This window comes from Sceloporus occidentalis, unplaced genomic scaffold (genome assembly GCF_023333645.1).
Source record: "Sceloporus occidentalis isolate IW3139 unplaced genomic scaffold, rSceOcc1.0.p SCAF_3, whole genome shotgun sequence".
Taxonomy (NCBI): domain Eukaryota; kingdom Metazoa; phylum Chordata; class Lepidosauria; order Squamata; family Phrynosomatidae; genus Sceloporus; species Sceloporus occidentalis.
Window position 1 is genome coordinate 209,329,872 of NW_028316983.1, and position 20,483 is coordinate 209,350,354.

The window sequence follows — 20,483 nt, forward strand, 5'->3', positions numbered from 1 at the left end:
CTTTTAATCGTACCAGATATGAACACAAAGATATTTGTGGTCAAGAAAAAGCATTCATAGCCTCCCATCAAAATTATTCAAGCATAACTGAGACCAAGAGCTTGGAAAATTCTCGTTTTTAAAGAACTGGAACTCCTAGAATTCTTCAGTCGGCATGATTGTAGCTAGGGGATTCTGGATGTTTAATCAATAGCAACAACAAAATATTTCCAAGCTCTGATAGAGACAGTGGTTTTGTTCAGAAGTCAGGCTGCCCAGTAACTGGATTCTTACTCCAATCCCATGATAAACTCTGTGAGATAAATTCATTGTTAGCCTCAAATACAGAAGATCAGTTGAAATAAATGGGACTAGTTAGTTACCATTTAGGTAAGATCCATCGATTTCAGTGACTCGGCCCAAGTTGGGATGGACACTAGATTTAGCTCTGTGGGCAGTAACCAATAAGTGCTACAGACATATATAAATTCCACTTCTTCTCCAAGCCAAGGCCTGTTTATTGCTACCACTCTGTGCTTCTAGCACAAGCTTGATTAGATTATTGGTTAATTTATTTTCTTTTATTTATTTTCTTTTCCAGCAACTCCTGAAACTCCACTTCCTTCTCCTCCACAAGGCTCTGGCCAGGAATACAAGATATCTACAAACCAAGTTACTGTTATTTCCCAGCCATCTCTTTTGAAACAAAAGCCATTATGATACTGATCAATATTTTTTGTAGTACAAGCACTGTGTTAAACCATCATGACACTGGAAAACTCAGGACACAGAACTTCGACCTGCTATTAAAGAAGACAAGTACTGGTCTCTTTGGAGAAGTTTTTTTTAAAAAAAGATAGGCATACACACACATGGGGAGGAGGGAGAGATTGCTTTTGCTAATATTTTTTTAAAACCTGAATTCAGATAGAATTTGTGGTTTCTAATATGTGATATGATGAAAAAAAACTGCTCCATGTTTGCAGTGCTTTGAATCACAATTGAGGAGATTTAATTTATTGTCCCTCTATACCATTTGTCATCTTAAAAAATCTTAAGTAATATTCATTGCAGAATGCAAAGTCTGATTTTAATAAAAATGAAATCTGAAATGTAGAAATAATGAAACGGCAAAGCGAGTGGTTTTAACAGTTAATCAAAGCAGGCGTCTCATTTTCTTGAGTATATAGTACAGGTTAAAAGCCAAAATGCTTCCTGAAAGCATATATATATTGTGTGTGTGCGCGCACATGTACATGTATTGCACATGTTTAGTCAGAAATAAGGCTCACTGTATTTGATCACAACCCGGGAAGTGTACATAAGACTGGAAATTGTATAAAAGGCAGTCACAGTTATTTCAGTGGAATTTTTTAAGTCAGTGAATTTTGCTCTTGGACTTGCTTCATAAATACATTTTCATCTGTACCTAAACATCAAAAGATTTTAGGTTCTTCATGTACAATTAGTTTCTTGCACATTCTTTGTCTTATTATAAGCTGCTTTGTTATGTGCCATTAAAGCATTTCAATAATTTAAAACAATAAGATAGGAGTGCTACCAAAATTGGCCTTCCCTTCCACCAACCCACACACCAACAGCTGCTGGTCTGTTCCATGCTAGTGGGTAGTGAATTTGCTCTGGCTTTTAAAATGAATTTTAAAGGAATTCTCCAAAGTCTGAAATCCTGTCTCTGCCCCCACTTTTTGTGGCTCCTTTTTGCGCCCTGGAAAGGCCTGATTGGGGCTACGGCATGCGGTTGCTGCGGCCACAATCCAGCTAGGAAAGGGGAAGCATCATGCCGTCCCTTAAGGGCTGCCTGTACAGCCCCTTAGACATAATCATTCACATCTTTTCTGAATGGTTTTTTTTTTAAGAATAAATGTTTTTTTAAGTAGAAATGTTTAAAATAATGACAGTGGACTCCATATAAATAGCAGTACATCTCTTGGATCCAATGTTCAATGTTAGCAATGTTACTGATGAAGCATTGCTGCCAGCATTATTAGGCATTTTTGTCGCTGGTGTAATGATCATGAAAACGAAGAGAATAAAGATGAGCATGGTAGCTCTATGCTGCCTCAATCTCTGTTCCTATTGCCCTTCATGTGTTGAGGCTGAATGTCTGTGGTCTATCCATGTACAATTTAGAATGCTGAAGGTGGGTGTTGCTGCTGCTGCTGCTGCTGTGTGCCTTCAAGTTGTTTCTGACTTATTGACCCTAAGGTGGACTTTTCACAGATTCAAATTGGCAAGATTTGTTCAGATGGGATTTGCCATTGGCACCTGAGGCTGAGAGACTGTAACTTGACCAAGGCTACCCACTAGGTATCTGTAATCAAGTGAAGATTTGAACCCTGGCCTCCAAGAATCCTAGTCCAACCCTCAAATCACTACACCACAATGGAACAATTAATTAATGAAATTCCAAACTAGACGACGTTTGGTCTCTACTACAAGGTTGTTCATATTTTTGTATAAACTTCAAAGATTTGGTTAATACAAATTTATATTTGATTCAGACAAGCACATAAACAAAAGCCTATTTCCATCCTGCCCCCTCGCAGCTTTTCCCCTTGAAATAAAATAAAATAAAATGTGTAACTACTGCTCTCCTATCCAGACATGTTACACTGATTTCCCCTTATGATACGATGTTGCATTCAGTTCTTTCCTGTGAATGTCAGAGCCCTTGGACCTCATGGGAATGACTCCATGGCATGGCTACTATCCATATCAATGCTGTCTGGAAAATGTACTAGGGCATAATCCCATCCTGTAAGCGGCAACTCTGATTTGACTAAGAAGGGACAGCCACATTAGAAAGACCACCAACAACAGCTAGGGATGTGTTGCAGCCAAACTGCTCCACTAAGACACCCCTACACAGGCATCCTGTGATATGGCTTCTCCAACTTTGTTCTCCATCACCTGACCACAAGTCTAGGCTATGAGCAGCCTGGAAAAGAGTGAAGAGAAGGTGAAGTGAATTGAATGAGACAACTGCACTTTTAAACTCACCACTCGTGAGGAAGGAATGCACAAGTGGTGACCTGAGCTGAGAATTTGGATTATAGACCTTTGTGGACCAAGTTGTTCATCTGGAACATTCTTGAGATTCTATAACTCAAGTCATCTTTAATTTGTGGCTTCCACTACAGGACAGGACAGTGTGGTTGTGGTGATGAAAAAAAGGAGCCATGTTGTGGACACTTTGAGCCTCATTTTGCTTAACTCAAGATATTGATATTGATATTACAGTTGGCCCTCCTTATACATGGATTTTTTTAGCCACCAATTCAAGCATCCACAGCTTGAAAATATTTTTAAAATATATAAATTCCAGTAAGCAAACCTTGATGTTAGCATTTTATGGAAGGGACACCATTTTCTTGTGCCATTGTATTTAACAGGACTTGAGCATCCACATATTTTGGTATCCACGGGGGGGGGGGGGGTGCTGGAATACCAAGGACCCACTGTACATAAGTGGTGCAGCTAGAGGAACAGAAGTTTTGGTGCTTAACACTGTAAAAAAAATTCCTTGATTAATGACAGAATGACTACATTCTAGAATGCTAAAATGTTCCAGATATTAGGATTGACATTTGTACTCTTTTGTTTGAACTCTTAACACTGAGGGGGAACAGACTGGCAAGAAGATAGATTGGGGCCACAGCAAACACATGCCATGGCCTCAACCCGCCTTCAACAAGGCTGAAAAAGGAGCAGATAAGACCTGCTCCTTTTTTGGTCAGCTCCATGGTGGCTTCATGATGCTCTAGCAGCTTGCGGCATTTGAACACCGCACCACAAGAGCACCATGAAGCCACCCATGCCTGGGCAGCCAGGAGGCTTCAAGCTGGCTTCCCAGCATTATTGCTCCATGTGGTGTCTAAATGCTGCGTACCGATGTTGCCTAAAAGTGGGTTTATTGTGCCCATCTGTTTGGGCCCATTGTTGCCTATTTTATAAAATATGTTTCCTTGTTAAATAATAAGTATATTGTAATTTATTAAGAATCTGATTTATTGTCTAAGTGTAAAAATTATTTTTGTAAGCCTGAGTGTACCAAATCAAAATGACTACCTTTGTTGAAACAGCACATTGTGCTGAGCTTTCTAAACTAAGATGTAATATATGAATATAGGCTTGAGTAGCCATGATATGGTTGCTGCAAATGTTTTCAGATTGACTGTTTTTCATCAATCCTCAATAAACATATATTGAAAACATATGAATGTTAAATGGGCCTTGAAGTAACCTTTCTCCCCCTTTGCATAAAGTAAACAGCAATGTTGTGTTTCTTTTAAATTGCTATTTTAGCCATAAGCAGAAAAAGTTAAAACACATTGAAATCAGATGAGAAACACATAACTCTACATCAGCTAGAGCTGTAATTAGGATAAATTCCTCTATTCCATTTCCTTATACTGTTCACTGAAATCCCTAAAATTTCTAAGAAGTATAGTACTTTGAAAATGGAAGCAATTGATAGTTCCCTTTTTGAGGTTTCGTACAAGAAATCACTTGCAGAGGATGGAAAAGAGGACTTCCCGGCAGAAATATAAACATATTTAAAGTTCTGCTAACTCATGTACATGTGCATTTCTTATTTTACTTCTGTTGTTTTCTCCAGTTGGGAGTGGATTGACTATGCCAGCTCCATACATTGTGTAGTTTAGGGCCTTTGTAGTGGTGAATTGTCTGAGGAATGGTGGAACATAGATCCCATGGCTCCACAACCTCCTGGACATGCCCTTGTCTCCCACATGCTCCAATTTTGTAGCTACTCCTGGACATGAAAGTGTGACAGTGGTAGAGCTTTCCTTCACTGCCATGAGGAGACCTCTGTATAAAAGTAAGTTCTATTAGGATAAGATCTGAAGGGACAAAGATACAGCCACCTAACTCTAATCAGGCCTGATTCTGGTTATAATCTGGATGAGAAGACTGCTTGGATAGCGCATCTACACAATGGAGTGTCAGTGAGACCACTTCCAACAAGGTAAGCATTCCACATTGGTCAAAAGAGGAAGTACATATGTAGAATTCAGGGTTAGACCAGAGTTACAATGTGACAGAGAACACATGCAAATTAACAGATGTCAGGTTTGGGCACCATCTACTTGGCAAGGCAATCTTTCCCTAGCAGATGACATGTTCAAATGGCCTAGTCAGTGTTGGTAATGAAAAAGGAACAGAGAACAATGTTACTCCCACTCCTTCCCTTCCACAATGATTTACTAAAGGAAATAATGCTTTAAAGATGAGGTAATAAGGCAACAGGGAAGTAATTTAAAAAGATATAGCCAAGACAATTTTAAGGCAAGGAAAAATTGCCTTATCCTGCCTTTTTCTTGCTCATGATGATGGCCATAGTTAATATTTTCCACATTGATTGTATCTGTGGGTGGGCAAGCAATTTTTTTTAAAAAAAAATCTCATTGTTGTGAGTTTCAAATAAATTATTTATTTAGGTTGTTTAAATATTCCTCTTGGTAACAAGAATGATTTGATATACATTATGGCTAGGGACAACAGAAGCTTTTTGCTTATGAATGGGCTATGTTTGATTTTTATTTATTTTCAGTTGGTGGAAGAAAACTGAGGAAAAAGTAAATCCCATACAGAAATTGTGTTTGTATAGGCTCTTCCACAAGAATGGAAAAACCTATGCAAACTAAAATCTTACAAGGTCTTTTCAAGACTTTTTAATGCCTACAAGAGTTTACATTGCAGTTTTATTTCTGTGATACATTTCTCAGAAGACCTCAATTTTCACCCATAGAAGAGTTTATGAAACCGTACTATATTTTCTACTTCTACTCCCAGATCAATGTCTGTTCTTTGTCTCCAATTCTTTGGATCAATACCTATCTTCTTTTAAAAGTTAAGATCAGTGCAGGGAGGAAAGAAGTCACTTTTGTTGCAGAGGATAGCAGGAAGGAATCAACAGAGAGATATTTTTACTGTCATGACCTCAGACAAGAAGACAAGAAGACTGAATGCCAGATTGCAGTTGCTTTGTTAAAAACATTATTGCCATTGAGGTTTTCAGCAGAAAGATCATTTAAAAAAAGCAAAGCAATAAACAAAGTACTACAAATTACTATTTATTCTTATTAGATATATAGGCTAGTAGTAAACTTTACTTCTCTTTCATATAATAAAGTTCATCTCAGATACTGATATAGAAGGACAATCTTTTTCAGTATAAAGAGTGTATATTAAAATGAGAAGAAATCTTATAACATTTATTTGACCTTGTATAGTTTAATTAGAATAGTCACATAATCTGTGGATAGCTAACTATCCATATTATACTCTGCTTATGCACCTGAATGGAAATAAGATGACAAGGAATATTAAAATGCTAGCCATATAGCACTTCAGATAATTACATTTTTTTTAATCACTCAGCTGTATTGCCACTGGCCACAGCTTGAACTTCTACATTTGGGGAAGGTATCTGCATATTCAAAGTTCAGTTGGAAAGGGACAAAATAGATTCAAAATCCTCAGGTGTTAAAAAGTAACTTTGATGTCAAAAAGTACATAATTGCAGCAAACTGGTAATTTTTTTAAAAAAAGTTTTCTTTAAAAAAATGAATGAATGAAAGAAAGAAAGAAAGAAAGAAAGAGAAAGAAAGAAAAAGAAAAGATTAAAAATTATTGTCCACATAAACTAAATATGCATACATTACTGTCAGAACTGGAGTTTTCTCACAGCATTCAATATTTTTGTATCTTCTTAAAACTTTATATTTCATTCTTAGTCTTATGAAATGGATGAAAAGTAGAAATTCCTATGAAAATTAAGGACAGCAAAATTAGGTTCAGTATCAGTCACATGATTCATGCATTTTTGATAATCAAATTTTGAATCTGCCATAAAGATGGTAATTGGTATACATGATTCTTTGGAGGCTGGTACAACTAAATCTAGAACTCGTTCACTGTAATGCTGTATAAATCTCTATGAAATGTCTCTTTTCTGGGCTGTATACCCACTGTGTCCTAAGTGTTCACAAGAAAGGGCCCATTTACACTATGGAATTGTAGCACTATTATTCCATTTTAACTTCCAGAGTTCCCTCCTATGAAATCCTGTTTTTTTTAATTTGGCGGAGCACTGGAGTGCTCTTGATGGGAAATTTAAATGCCCCTCCTTAAACTTCAAATTAAAACCAGTGTGGTGTAGTGGTTTGAGTGTTGGACGAGGACTCTCAAAGGCCAGAGTTTTAATCCTCACTCTGTCATTGGGTGAGCTTAGTTAGGCAAATCATAGTCTCTCAGCCTCAAAAGAATGGTAAACTCCGTCTGAACAAATTTGCTGAGAAATCCCATGGTTGATTCACATTAGGGTTGCTGTAAGTCAGAAATGACTTGAAGGCACATAACAACAACAAACTGCAAATCTCAGGATTCCATTAGATGAAATCATGGCTACTGGTTCATAAAGTGGAATAGTAGTCATGATTCCATAAAGTGGAGTAGTATTCCACTTTATTCCATTTGATTCCGTAATCAGTGATTTCATAAAGTGTAATAGCAGTGCTATAATTCTGCAGTGTGAATGGGCCACAAGAGTAACTTTCAACTGTATAATATTTTAAAAGATATTACAAACCTGAAACTTATATACCCAGGCCTGAATCCTATTGGTCAACTAGAATAGACTTGAACTAGTGGAATTTACTAATGAATAGTTTCAACAATTCAACAATTAATTCAATGGATTCAACTGGCTTACCTCTTCCAGCTTCATTTCTGCCAAATATGCCAGTTTACATCTTCTGGCTTCAATTCTGGATACAGGATGCCCCCCGGATGCTATCATAACTAAATCACCAGTGATCTTCACAGGATGCTGCCACCCGGATGCATTCCAGGTCGAAGCCTTGCTCAGCTGGCCAATTTTTTAAAGAAGCCCCCTGACTTAGAAAAAGTGTGGGCTGAGTGAGGCCTCGACCTGGGATGCATCCGGATGGCAGCATCCCATGTAGATTGGTGGCGATTTAGTTATGATCCGGGGGCATCCTGGATCCAGAATTGAAGCCAGAAGAGACAAGATATCATTTGCCCAATAGATAAGCTCCTTTGCCCAATAGATACTGCTAACTAACAGAGTTCAGAATTATGCATATTAGCTTTGTTTCCAGTATGAATGGGAGTGGATCTTTTAATCTAGCTCCTTGAGATTTGCTCATTGTTATCACCACTGCATCTACTCATTCCATTCTTTGCAGTGGTCTAGTCATTGTGATTTCTTGGATCTACACTAGAATTATTCCAAAAACACATACAGAGACACACAGACACACAGACACACAGACACACACACATAATAGGCATGGTTTGCTGAGGTAGTCCTATGATTTTAAGTGAAAAATTTCTTCTCTCTGTTTTTTTTTTAAGAGTTGCAGTGCTACAGTGTAAATGTGCAGTTTCATCCAAGCACTGATAACACTGATTCAGGGATGCAGTATAACTCTGAAAAAAATTTTTTTTAAAAGAGAGAAAGTAGTAAAGGATGTTTTGTTTTGTTCCAATACATCCCAGAATTAAAACGACACCCATTTGAAGGATGAAATAAAATGTTGCAAGTGGTGCCATAAATTGCCATACAACAGGAATGTAGTTTGAATATTTTTTTAAAAAAACCTGAGAACTACAGAAACAAATACTGCAAGCTATTGACACATTTGACCTGTCTAAAGGAGACGATTGCTAAGGATTTTTGTTCCTGCCTGACACAAAAAGGGAGCTTAGTACAAAAATCCATGATAAAGAAAAATTTGTATTGTTGACAAACATTTTTGCTTTTGCAGTCAAATGAGACTGCATACGTGAGATTATATTTCAAAGGCTCAGTTGTACAGGCTCAGTGCAGTGGGTTTATCTTTGATGCTCATCAGACTTCTTGGTAGGCTAGACCCCATCATTAAATAAATGCATTATATTATTATTGTTTCTTTCCTACTATCACCGTTTCTCTTTCTAAGACACTTTGTTCCTTACACTGTACTGTGTGGGTCTTTATTTTCAAAACAAGTCCCATGCATCATACCTTTTCAAGACTCTTTGGATAATTTAAATATATGATGCACCTAACACTACATTTGTCTGTCATGCAAGAAATATCTTCAAAAAGTCTGGTGTGTTTGTAAAGCAAGAAGAGCTCTTCTGAAATTCTTTTTGTGCCTTGTTAACTAATCTCCTTATCATAGCCTTCTTTCCCTTCCTCCTGCCACAAATTAATCCATCAGAGACATGAATGATCCTGATTTACCTTCTGTGGAGAGATGCTAGCATGGATTTATATTCACCTCTATATTACAATAGGCTATTACTTCACCTTAAAAAAAATTAAGATCTTTGCCACAAATATTTCTCCAGGGACAAACTATTCCAAACATTGCAAAGAATCATCTTAGATGATCAAACTAGACTCTAGAGTTGATATGTGATCCTTAGTTTCCTTGAAAACAGAGCTTGGAAAAATTATTTTTGGATGACAACTCCCTAAATGTCTCAGACAACATGGCTACTGGGGAATTTCTGAAGAGAAGGTCCAAAAAAGGTAACTTGTTCTGCTTGTAAAATTCAGTGAAACTGGCTGAGTGTTAATAAGGTTTAGACATGGAATTTGGAAATATCTCAGGTTTAACAGTTTGAGGATACCTGGTACACTACCAGCTGCTGCAAAAGGGTAGGAAAGTGTTGCCATATGAGGTAAGGTATTATGCCAGTTGAAGGTCCAGCTTTCTTCTTCAGTTCTTCCTTTAATTTGATTATGGGGAAATCAAAATGCCAAGCACTTGGAGCCTTTGCTGATGCAGGCTTTCACTTTATATTGCTGTGTGAGCCATCCATCCAAAAGAAGAACATACCTGATATGCTGATCAGAAGAGAGATAAGAGAACAGTCAGTACATAATGCTGGGGTGGTGATGGTGGAAATGTGATAGCAGTAGGTTGTGGTGGAAGTAGAATGGATCAGCCATGGTGGCATGGGATCCAAGAGAATGCAAAGTGGCCAGGAGAAAAGGGGAAGGGAACAGCTTCGCAAGACTACATGGCCCTGTTTGTGAAGGACTGTGACAGCTAGAGAACATAGATGTGAAAGTACCACCTTAATCAGTCACTGGAATATTAGAAGTTGCTAAAATGAGTTTATTTGCCCATAAATACTAGATGAGTTTATTTGTCCATATATTCTAGTACTATCTACTGTGACTGACAAGGTCTGAAGCAGAAGTTTTTTGCATCACCTTACATAATTCTTATAACTGGAGATACTATGGATGAAACCTGGGGTTTCCTATTAAGCTATGGTTCCTCCCTCCAGGGGCTGGTTTGACCATTACATGATGCAAATGCTAAGTCTTCTACCTATTTGTTATAAATTCTTTTTTTTTTTAACTTCCACGATGGAGAAAACACATTTTCAGCTTCAGTTGTTTGCCTAAATAATTTGGCTGGGTTTTGGCTGACTTTAGAAAGTGGAAAGGAGCAATATTTGTTGCTCCAACCCACACACCAAAGTGTATTGTTACCTCAGCCTCCCATTATCTTCCCCAGACCTTCTCAGTTTGGAGCATCTGCAGCTAAAGATTCAATTTTTGTACCACTCTGATGAGAAATGGACAATTGATGGCCACCCTAATCAAGATAGCAAGTCAGTGTCATTTATTCAAAAAGAGGGGGAGATAGAGACGTTCATCACTGCTGGCTGTTGAGGTGGGATTGAAGAAACATTTTTGATTGAGTCAATAGTGCCTTGACCATGAATATTTAGTTAGTGAATCTGGAGCAGTTACAGAACTATAACTCTAGGTTACAAATCTGTAACTGCAATACAGGATGCCAGCCAATGTTGTTGTTGCTGTTGCTGCTGTTATATGTGTAGGTATAATAAGACAATTAGTACCCTGTCTGTTTACTGTGCTTTTGTTTTCATACCTTTATCAAGACAGTGGACTTCCAGTTTGTATTCTCTTTTTGGGGAATGGGCTGGATGAGGGAAAACAGACTCAAGCTGAATCCAGAGAAAACAGAGGTACTCATGATAGGCACCCCGAATCCAGATAGGGAAATTTGTCACCCTATCCTCGATGGGGTTAAGCTCCCCCTAAAGGATAAAGTTTGCAGTTTGGGAGTACTCCTGGACTCATCTCTACAATTATCGTCTCAAGTAGATGCGATGGCCAAGGAGTGCTTGGTACCAGCTACGCCTGATACGCCAACTGCGCCCCTGTCTGGATCGAAAGGACCTTGAAACCGTAGTACATGCACAAGTAACTTCTCGTTTGGATTTCTGCAATGCGCTCTACATGGGGCTACCTTTGTACCAGGTTCGGAAGCTTCAGTTAGTTCAGAACGCTGCAGCCAGATTGGTCATGGGTACCCGAAGATCGGACCATATAACACCTATATTAAAATCTCTCCACTGGCTGCCTATTAGCTTCCAGGCACAATACAAAGTGTTGGTCATTACCTTTAAAGCCCTACATGGCTTGGGCCCGAGTTACTTGAGGGAGCGCCTCTCCCTGCATACCCCCCCCTGCACCCTCAGAACATTTGGGACATATTTACTTGAATATCCCAGGGTAAAATTAGTAAAAACTTATCAGAGAGCCTACACGGCGACAGCTCCTGCTTATTGGAATGCTCTCCCTGAGAGCCTATGTTCCACACTGGATGCCTTCAAGAAGGCTTTGAAAACGCATCTTTTTCAGATAGCATACCCCCCTGATTCTCTTTAGAGATAGAATGGAATACCCTAATTAAGATCCAGATATCCAACCACAACCGATAGTTTTTAAATTGATTTGTATATGTTATGAGACTTTTATTGAATTGTGTAATATTGCTGATGTAACTGTTGATATACCGTATTGCTTGATTATTGTACTGCTTTGTATTGTACTGTATTGTATTGTGACATATGTCACATAACCCGTATATTGTGAACCGCTTTGATCAGATGGAAAAGCGGTATACAAATAAAAAAATTATTTATTATTTTTTATTATTATTATTACCCTGTGGAGGGTTTTAGGGACACTATTTTTTTATTATTGTACTGTATTATTAAAGTTATTCTCAGCTCCTTCTCAGTGTTTTTCCAGGACTTCTCAGACTCATCTGACCTTATTCCATGACAATTCTGGATGAGGTTCTGCCAAGAACAACTGTTCAGTGAGAATGAGAGTCAGACCCTAATACTATATACAGTCAGGCAACATCCTTGTTATTGTTATCAAAGTGCCCCATGTATTAGAAATCAATCCTTACTTTGATTTGACTCTGTGAGAAATGTGCAACCTCCTCATGCTCAGTTTTAAAGTTGTGCTCTGAAAATGAGGAGGCCACCCCTCAAAAAGTCAGAGAACAGGCTGCTTATTTTTTAATTGGGTCCCATTATGAATTTGTGCCTTATTTAGTTATTTAATATATATCCTGCCTTTCTCCCAAGTGAGACCCAAGATGGGCCAAAACATGAAGTACATATAATAAAACATAATAATAAAAAGTAAAAAAGCAAACAAACTGTAAAACAATATAAAGGCATGAGTACAATATGACTACAAAAATAAAAGTATCACATCCCCCCAATAAAGTTCTTTCTGCATAGCCACTTGTTGGCTGCAGTCCTCTATCAGGTTATACATTACTAACTTTACATAGTCTTAGCTACATAGAAGAGGTGCTAAAAACATTGTTAGTAAATTGAAAAAATACATAATAACACATTGGCAAGAGTATCCCAATGTCCATTGGTCCAATTGTGCGTCAGCTCCAATATGCACCAGTCACTTTGTTGTTTCCTCTGTGTAGCAGCATGACAGCAGCTCTTTACTGGATATAGATGTTGCAGAATTGCCCAGTTCTGTCAACAAACATTAAGGGTCTGGAAACAAAAGGGTCTGGAAACCATACCCTATGAGGAGAGACTTAGGGAGCTGGGTATGGTTAGCCTGGACAAGAGACAATTGATATAACAGTCCTGTTTAAATATTTGAAGGGGTGTCATTTTGAGGATGGAGCAAGCTTGTTTTCTGTTGATCCAGAGAATGGATGCAACAATGGATGCAAGCTACAGGAAAAGAGATTCCACCTAAACATTAAGAGGAAGTTCCTGACAATGAGAGCTGTTTGACAGTGAAACACACTCCCTCAGATTGTGATGAATCTCCTTCTTTGAAGATTTTTAAACAGAGGCTGGATGGCCATCTGTCGGGGGTGCTTTGATTGTATATTCCTGCATGACAGGGGGTTGGACTGGATGGCCCTCGTGATCTCTTCCAACTCTACGGTTCTATGATTTTATTATTAATACACTGATAAAACTGTAAATTCCCAAGAGGATTCTGACCATTATTATGAATTTTATTTATGGCCCACATTTTCCTCCACTCTGGAACCCAAGGTAACTTACACATTAACATGATTACAATTCAAAACATACAAAAAGTCAATATTAAAATGAGATCACACTATTAACCATATTTAAAACATAAATTTTTAAAAATATTGTAAAAGTTACCCAATGAAACCTAAAACAATACTGTACTTAACAGCCCTTTGTAAAAAAGGCTTCAATTCTAAAAGGCTGTCTGAAGTCTGATGATGGAAGAATAGCAAAAGGGAGGCCATTCTAACCTTCTTAGGCAGGTTGTTACAAAATGTAGGGGCAGCCGCCGAGAAGGCTCTCTTTCATAATTCCAGGAGAAGTACCTGTGAAGATGGTGAGACTGAAGACATTATTACACATCAGGTTAGAGACGAGTTGCAACCATCTAGAATGGATCTTATCACACTGCCCGGTGCCTGGGCAGTAGGCAGCCTGTTTCCAACCTGGGCTTCTCCAGCAGCTTTTCATGAATGGCAGAAGCTTTTAACGAACAGGAGAAGCCCAGGTTGGATATGGTCTGCCTACTGCCTGGTCACTGGACAGTGCAATTAGATCCCTGCCAGACAGTTACAACCCATGTCTATACCAGCATGGATTTCATGTGCAATGAACTCCTGAGAGAAGGGCCTCTCCTGTTAATCTCAAGGTATGGGCAGACTCACATCAGGAGATGCAGGCTGTAAAACTGTATAGCACTTTATAGGTCATCACCAGCACTTTGAACAGTGCCCAGAAACAAACTGACAGCCAGTGGAGCTGCTGGAACAGGTTAATTGTATGATACATGTTTACCTGCTGGCACCCAGAAAGTTTTCTCCCATGTCCTCACCAGCTGTATCTGTGAAGGTGGTGGAACTGAAAGTCCCCCCTTGATTATCTTAAAACTCAGGTAGGCTCATATAAGGAGATTCAGTCTTTCAGATAGTCTGGACCTTATTGTGCTTGTGATAACAGCACTAGGAGGATAAGCTTTGAATGCTTTTCCCATCACCAAAGCCCAGCCCTGCATGAACTCCTTGACTTTCTCCAGCTTCCTCAGTCATTGGTAGCCCTGGGAAGTTCATTTAAGATCTTCTAGAATAATTACATTTCATAGCACTCACAGCATTATATTTAACCAAAGCTCAGAAATAACTAGCAACAAATTGCTAATTACTTGTCAACAATTCCTTTCTCAGTAATACTCATTAACATATAGGAAATTACTTTTTAAATGAAATTTAATCAGGAATATTTCATGACTATGCCTTTTGCAGTCTAAATTCAACATTTATTGACTGTTTTAGTTAAAGGAGCAGAGGAGCATGAATCAAGGGCTAGCTTGTGCTGCTGCGTTGTGCACAAAGGAAAGTGTGTTTTGTATCACAAGTCAGCAGCTGGTTCAATGTTTTTTAAAAGTAAGCAACTACTTTAGTAGCCTGCAAGAAAATAATGATAATGATGATGATGATGATGATGATGATGATGATGATGATGATGATGATGATAATAATAATAATAATAAATGATCCAAACAGCAACCCTAACGGGCTGTCTTGCTGCCTGAAACACCTTTTTTATTGGAAAGGTAAGTTAAAGTATAATGAAATAGATAAATTAAATAATATAATTACCTTGTAGCTATTGCTATCACAAATTCCTTTAAAGAACTATGCTACAAGTTTTGTATTTTCCACAGCCCATTTCCTGGGCTTTGGTAGGTTTCAAGAAAAAAACACGATAGAAATGCTTATAAACAAGCAAACAAATGCACAAGCCCCCTCCCTCCCATCTTTTGGTTTTCCAATAGCATAGCAATCTACAAAGAATCCTCCCTTTTGAGTTTTCCTAGAGCTGCTTCCAACCATAAATATATAGAAGAAAAGAAGAACTGAGAACTTTAAAACAAAGTCATTAAAATTTGATCAAGAGCAAAGAGCTAACTGTGTTGAAACACATTCAGCAGAATAGAGTGCCAAATCAAGCAGCGAAATTAACCAAAGTCCTTACTGTCTGTGTAAGAACTGATCTTACTTCAGATGATACCCTTGTTGATTGATGTCAACCTTTATGATCTTTTAACATGGGATGTACATCACAGAACAATTGTCTGTGCAGATGTACAGGGGAATGTCTAAGCCTTGTGGCTGACAATGTCTGAATTTGGTGTAGTTTCAGTCATGCATATAGTACCGAACCAACCTCCAGTTCCAAGAGAGTAATATTTTTGTATGAACCTAACAGCTTTCATATCTATCATTACACATTGGAAGTGAAGTCTTGGAAAAGAAATTAATATTCCCTTAACATTAATAGAGAAATCTCATATATTCATGTACAGAATCATAATTAGTATCCTGAGCCTGTTTGGAACTGAGCTGAGGCAAGCTCAACCATCCCTAATGTGAAACAGAGGCTTGTAACAAGTCAAGTTGATCAAGTTTCCTATTTTGTTAACTTTATGTTCCAAAAAAATTAAACGCTTCACTGTTACCTATCAACCAGCTGTTCAATGTGCACTAAAGAAAGGTGACCACTTCATTCTATCATTTTTTTGCAATAAGGACTTTTGCAGAGATAAGTGACCATAGCAGGATATAAAACATATGCTTTCCCAGAAGACAAACCATTAAATAAAGATAAACTATCAAGTGGATTGGCCATGCTGATTAATTTAAAATTAAATTGTTGAGTACAAATTTGTCAGTTTTGTTATCCCAATATTATCTTTTTTTGTTGATAGGGTTATGGGCTTAATAAATGAGCAGAATGAGGTAGACTTACTTTACTGCAATTTCAATAGGGCTTTTCTGTGGTCCCTTTCTGGTAAAATGTGGGCTAGAAATGATACTACTCTTAAGTGGATTTGTAACTGTTTGATGGAAAGAACTTAACAAGTGATCACAAATTGTTTCTCATCACCCTAGAGAGAAGTAAGAAGCCGTGTTCTACCAAATTATACACCAGAGTCAGCTTTGTTGAAATCTCAGTAAATGACTGGATGAAGGAATAGAGGACATGCTTATAAAATTTACAGATGATACCAGACTATTACATATGTAGCTGTAGCTTTTACATGGGAAGATAGATTCAAGATTCAAGGTGACCTTAAGAAATGAATAATACTACTGACCAGCATATTGTTGGTTCATCCCAACAAGAGTAGACCTATTCATTCAGTTGTTGAAAGGTGAGTAAACATGTAGATAAAGACCATTGATAGAATGGGCCTACTCAAGACTAGCAGCAGAATTTAGGCCACTATTACTCTTAAATGGACACATTATTTAATAAAAAGATTTTCAATTTGAATATGGGAGAATATTTGGCTAACAAAAATTCAGATGCAGAAATATAGCTGACACCTGGTGTGATAGCAGTACATCTGAAACGATTCCAGGAATCCTAGTAGACAACAACCTAAGCATGAATTAATGGAGTGGGAACATGGCAAAAAAGCCCAATGAAATTCTAGGCTGCATTAACAGAACTGAAGTGTCAACATAACTCTATTCTGGTTAGGTCATACATCACTTGGAGTACTGTGTCCAGTTCAAGAAAGGCATTGCCAAGATAAAACATGTTCAGGAAAAAGAGATCGTGATGGTAAAAGGTCTGGAAATCCAATTGTTGAGAGCAGTGTACTGTTGTTGGATTTTTTGTTTTGTTTTGTTTTGTTTAGAGAAGGGGAGCTCTTCCACTAGTTCTCTTCAGGATCTTAGAGGCTGAAGGCTTTAAAAATGGAAAATCAATCAAAGTGCTCCAAGTGAAAATAAGGTAGAAGCCAAACTGATTTTGCAACAAAAAAAAACAACAACAATTATCTCTTTATTGAAAAGACAGAAAAAATAGTAGCAGAAACCAGCAGAACACTCTATAGACTATGTAAGTTGCTTCTCAAAATAAAAGAGGGGAAAACAACAACAAAAACATGGAAGCTAAAGGCTCTCCGCCTAACAAATCTATGGGGGAACTAGTGGGGGTGTAGCTAAGCTTAAGGGTCTTACAGACTAAAACACACACATGAGTTTTCTCACTGTCTGACATGAAGAAGATGACTGGAGTCTGGGGAAGATCAGAGAGAGAGAGAGAGGTCCAAGAGAGGGCAGGTCAAAAAGAGAGATTCTCTCTCTGTGTTTGTATTTTAAAAGTTTTCCTAATCTGAGGGGCAGTCTCCTAAGAGTAATGGAGATGCCTCTGGGTGAAACAGACATGACTTGAACATATGCTTGCAAAAGGGCCGAGGTGAAGTGCCCTTCCAGTTCTGATAATGGTGCTTAGGCTGTCTGAGACAATGAGCTGGAGATACACAGGACAAAGCCAATCAGTATAGATATCTACTCTCCTTGAAATCCAGGTGTGTTTGCCAGTCTCTTTGAAGGTAGCACAATACCTTACCTTGGGGCATGTCCCAGACTAAGCCAGTTTGGCAAGGTCTCCATTCAGCAGAGGTAGACAAGACAGTTAAGCATTAATTGCTCTCAATCATTTTCTTGTCAGTGAGGGGTGGGGGATGAGAGAATTTCCAGTCTTGCCATTTAAAACGAGGCTTCCCTTTTCCAAGACGGACAAAGAGTCCAGCCACAGCCCTAGTTTGTTCAGTTTGAATTCTTTAAACTCTGACAACAGACAGCTTTTTGAATCATGTGCATCAAAGTCTAATATTCATATTTACTGATCATAACTGCTAACACTATAAGGAATTGTTGCAGAAACTGAGTATGTTTAGCCTGGAGAAGAGAAGATGGAGAGGTGATATGGTAGCCATTTTAAAATATTTAATGGACTGTCATGGGAAGTTAGAGTTAGACATAGGTTTCTGCAGTTTCAGAGGACAAGAATGGAACTATTCTATCCAAATTACATGAAAAAATATTGCAACTAAACAACAACAAGAACTTACTGTAAGAGCTGTCCAACAGTGCAGTAGACTCTTGGAAGGTGATGGACCACTTCACTGCAGCTTTTGAAGCAAAGATTGTATGACCCCACTTTATCTGTAGATTGCTGCATTGGCAGGGACTTGGATGGCCCTTAGGATCTCTTTCAGTTTTATGATTCTGTGAAATCATGTTGTTGTTGTTGTTGTTGTTGTTGTTGTTGTTGTTGTGTGCCTTCAAGTCATTGATCTATCATGGGGCTTTCTTAGCATGATTTATGAAATCATGCCAGACTAATTTTATATCCTTTCAAAATCGATTGGTAGATTAGTGGGATGTTGTGGGTGTAGTTTAACTAGATAAGGCCCTCCTTATCTATGGTTTTTTTTTTATCCACGGATTCAAGTATCCATGGCTTGAAAATATACATTCCAAATAGCAAATCTTGATTTTCTATTTTATATAAGGGACACCATTTTGCTTTGCCATTTTATCTAATGGGACTTGAGCATCCACAGATTTTATTATCCACAAGGGATCCTAGAACCAAACCCCAGCGGATAACAAGAGAGATTTTGTAGCACCTAACTGAAATCTCTAATACAAAATCTCTCTAATACTGATTCTACAGTCTAACACAGCTATATCTTGGTTTAATATGAAATACCACAATGGTCTGACTCCAATAGATACACTTATTGTGGAATCTTTGGAGAGAGCAGAGGTGATCTTTCATCCTTACTTCTTTCCTTTCTGTACCTCAGTTACAGGGTGTGTTTGTGTGTGTGTGTGGGAGGGGGGAGGAATAATCACAACTCAATCCTTTGGGCACTGTTCAGTGGCAGGTGCACACCCAGGAATGCTTTGGTTACTTCTACACAGCTGTGGTAGATGGAGCAACCTCCATCTCCACTTCTACAATGACAATATCTTTTTCAATGGCTGTGTGATGGCAGATAAAGTGAACTTGGATTCATTTTTTCACTTCAGCAATGGTCAGAGAACAGAGCTGTGACCAGGGGCTTATTTCACACACTACACAATTAACGTGCTATTTGTTCCACTTTCACTGCCATACTTCTATGCTATGAAATTGTGGGATTGTCAGTTTAGGGAGGACATTTTAGCATCCATATGAGGAGAGAATTAGGGATCTGGCAGGGATGTAGCCAGGATTTTGGGAAGGGGGGGTCCAGACTAAGTGCCATCATTATAATGGGGCTTGGGTGTGGCGGCACAGCAGCATGCACCATTCATTGTATCTAACGGAAGGGGGGGTCCAGACACCATAGACCCTCCCCTTGGCTACGTACCTGGATCTGGGTATGTTTAGCCTGGAGAAGAGAAGGTTAAGAGGTGATGTGATAGCCCTGTTTAAGTATTTGAAAGGCTGTCATATTGAGGCTGGAGCAAGCTTGTTTTCTGCTGCTCCTGAGAATAGGACACAGAGCAATGAATTCAAACTATAGGAAAAGAGATTCCACCTTAACATTAGGAATAACTTCCTGACAGTAAGAGCTGTTTGACAGTGGAACACACATCCTGACAGTGCAATGCAGTCTCCTTCTTTGGAGATTTTTAAACAGAGGCTAGATGGCCATCTGTCAGGGATGCTTGGCAAGGGATTGGACTAAATGGCCTTGAGGTTTCTTCCAACTCTATGATTCTGTGATTTAGAATTCTGTGCAAGAATACTCCAGTGTCTCTACAACTATTAACTGAAGGATCCCATAGAATGGAACCATGGCAGTTAAAGTGGGGTAAAAGCACTATAATTGTGTAGTGTGAATGGACCCCAAAACCTCATCCCTGCTGCTATTTTTTGTTATCCAGGGCAAGAGGCATTCTTTGAAAAGTTATTGTTGCTGTTGTTGCTATTGTTGTGTGCTTTCAAGTCTTTTCCAACATGGTGACATGGGGGGTTTCTTGGAAAGATTTGTTCAGAGGTTTGCCATTGCCTTCCCTGAAGCTATAACATGCAACTTGCCCGAGGTCATCCAGTGGGTTTTATGGTTGAGCTGGGAATCAAACCCTGGTTGCTAAAGTTATAGTCCAACACTCAAACTAACTACACCATGCTGGAGCTCTGTGAGAAGCTATCCCTCCCCCTTCTACAACATCACTTCAGTGTACATACTTGCATAACCTGGGTTTACACTAATTGATGTCAACTAAAAGATCCTGGCTAAGGTCATCATATCCTTTTTGGGAAACTGCTAAATA

General features: G+C 38.5%; 1 protein-coding gene across 1 annotated transcript in view; it reads left to right on the forward strand.

The window, feature by feature from the left end:
* LOC149317428 (hepatocyte nuclear factor 4-gamma-like) overlaps positions 1–934 on the forward strand; it is a 31,732-nt gene extending 30,798 nt beyond the window's left edge. Inside the window, exon 10 of the mRNA XM_089518909.1 lies at positions 581–934. Coding sequence (XP_089375035.1) covers positions 581–699 — 119 coding nt within the window. The 3' untranslated portion in view covers positions 700–934. The remainder of the gene's footprint in view (positions 1–580) is intronic.
* The last annotated feature ends 19,549 nt before the right edge of the window (positions 935–20,483 follow it).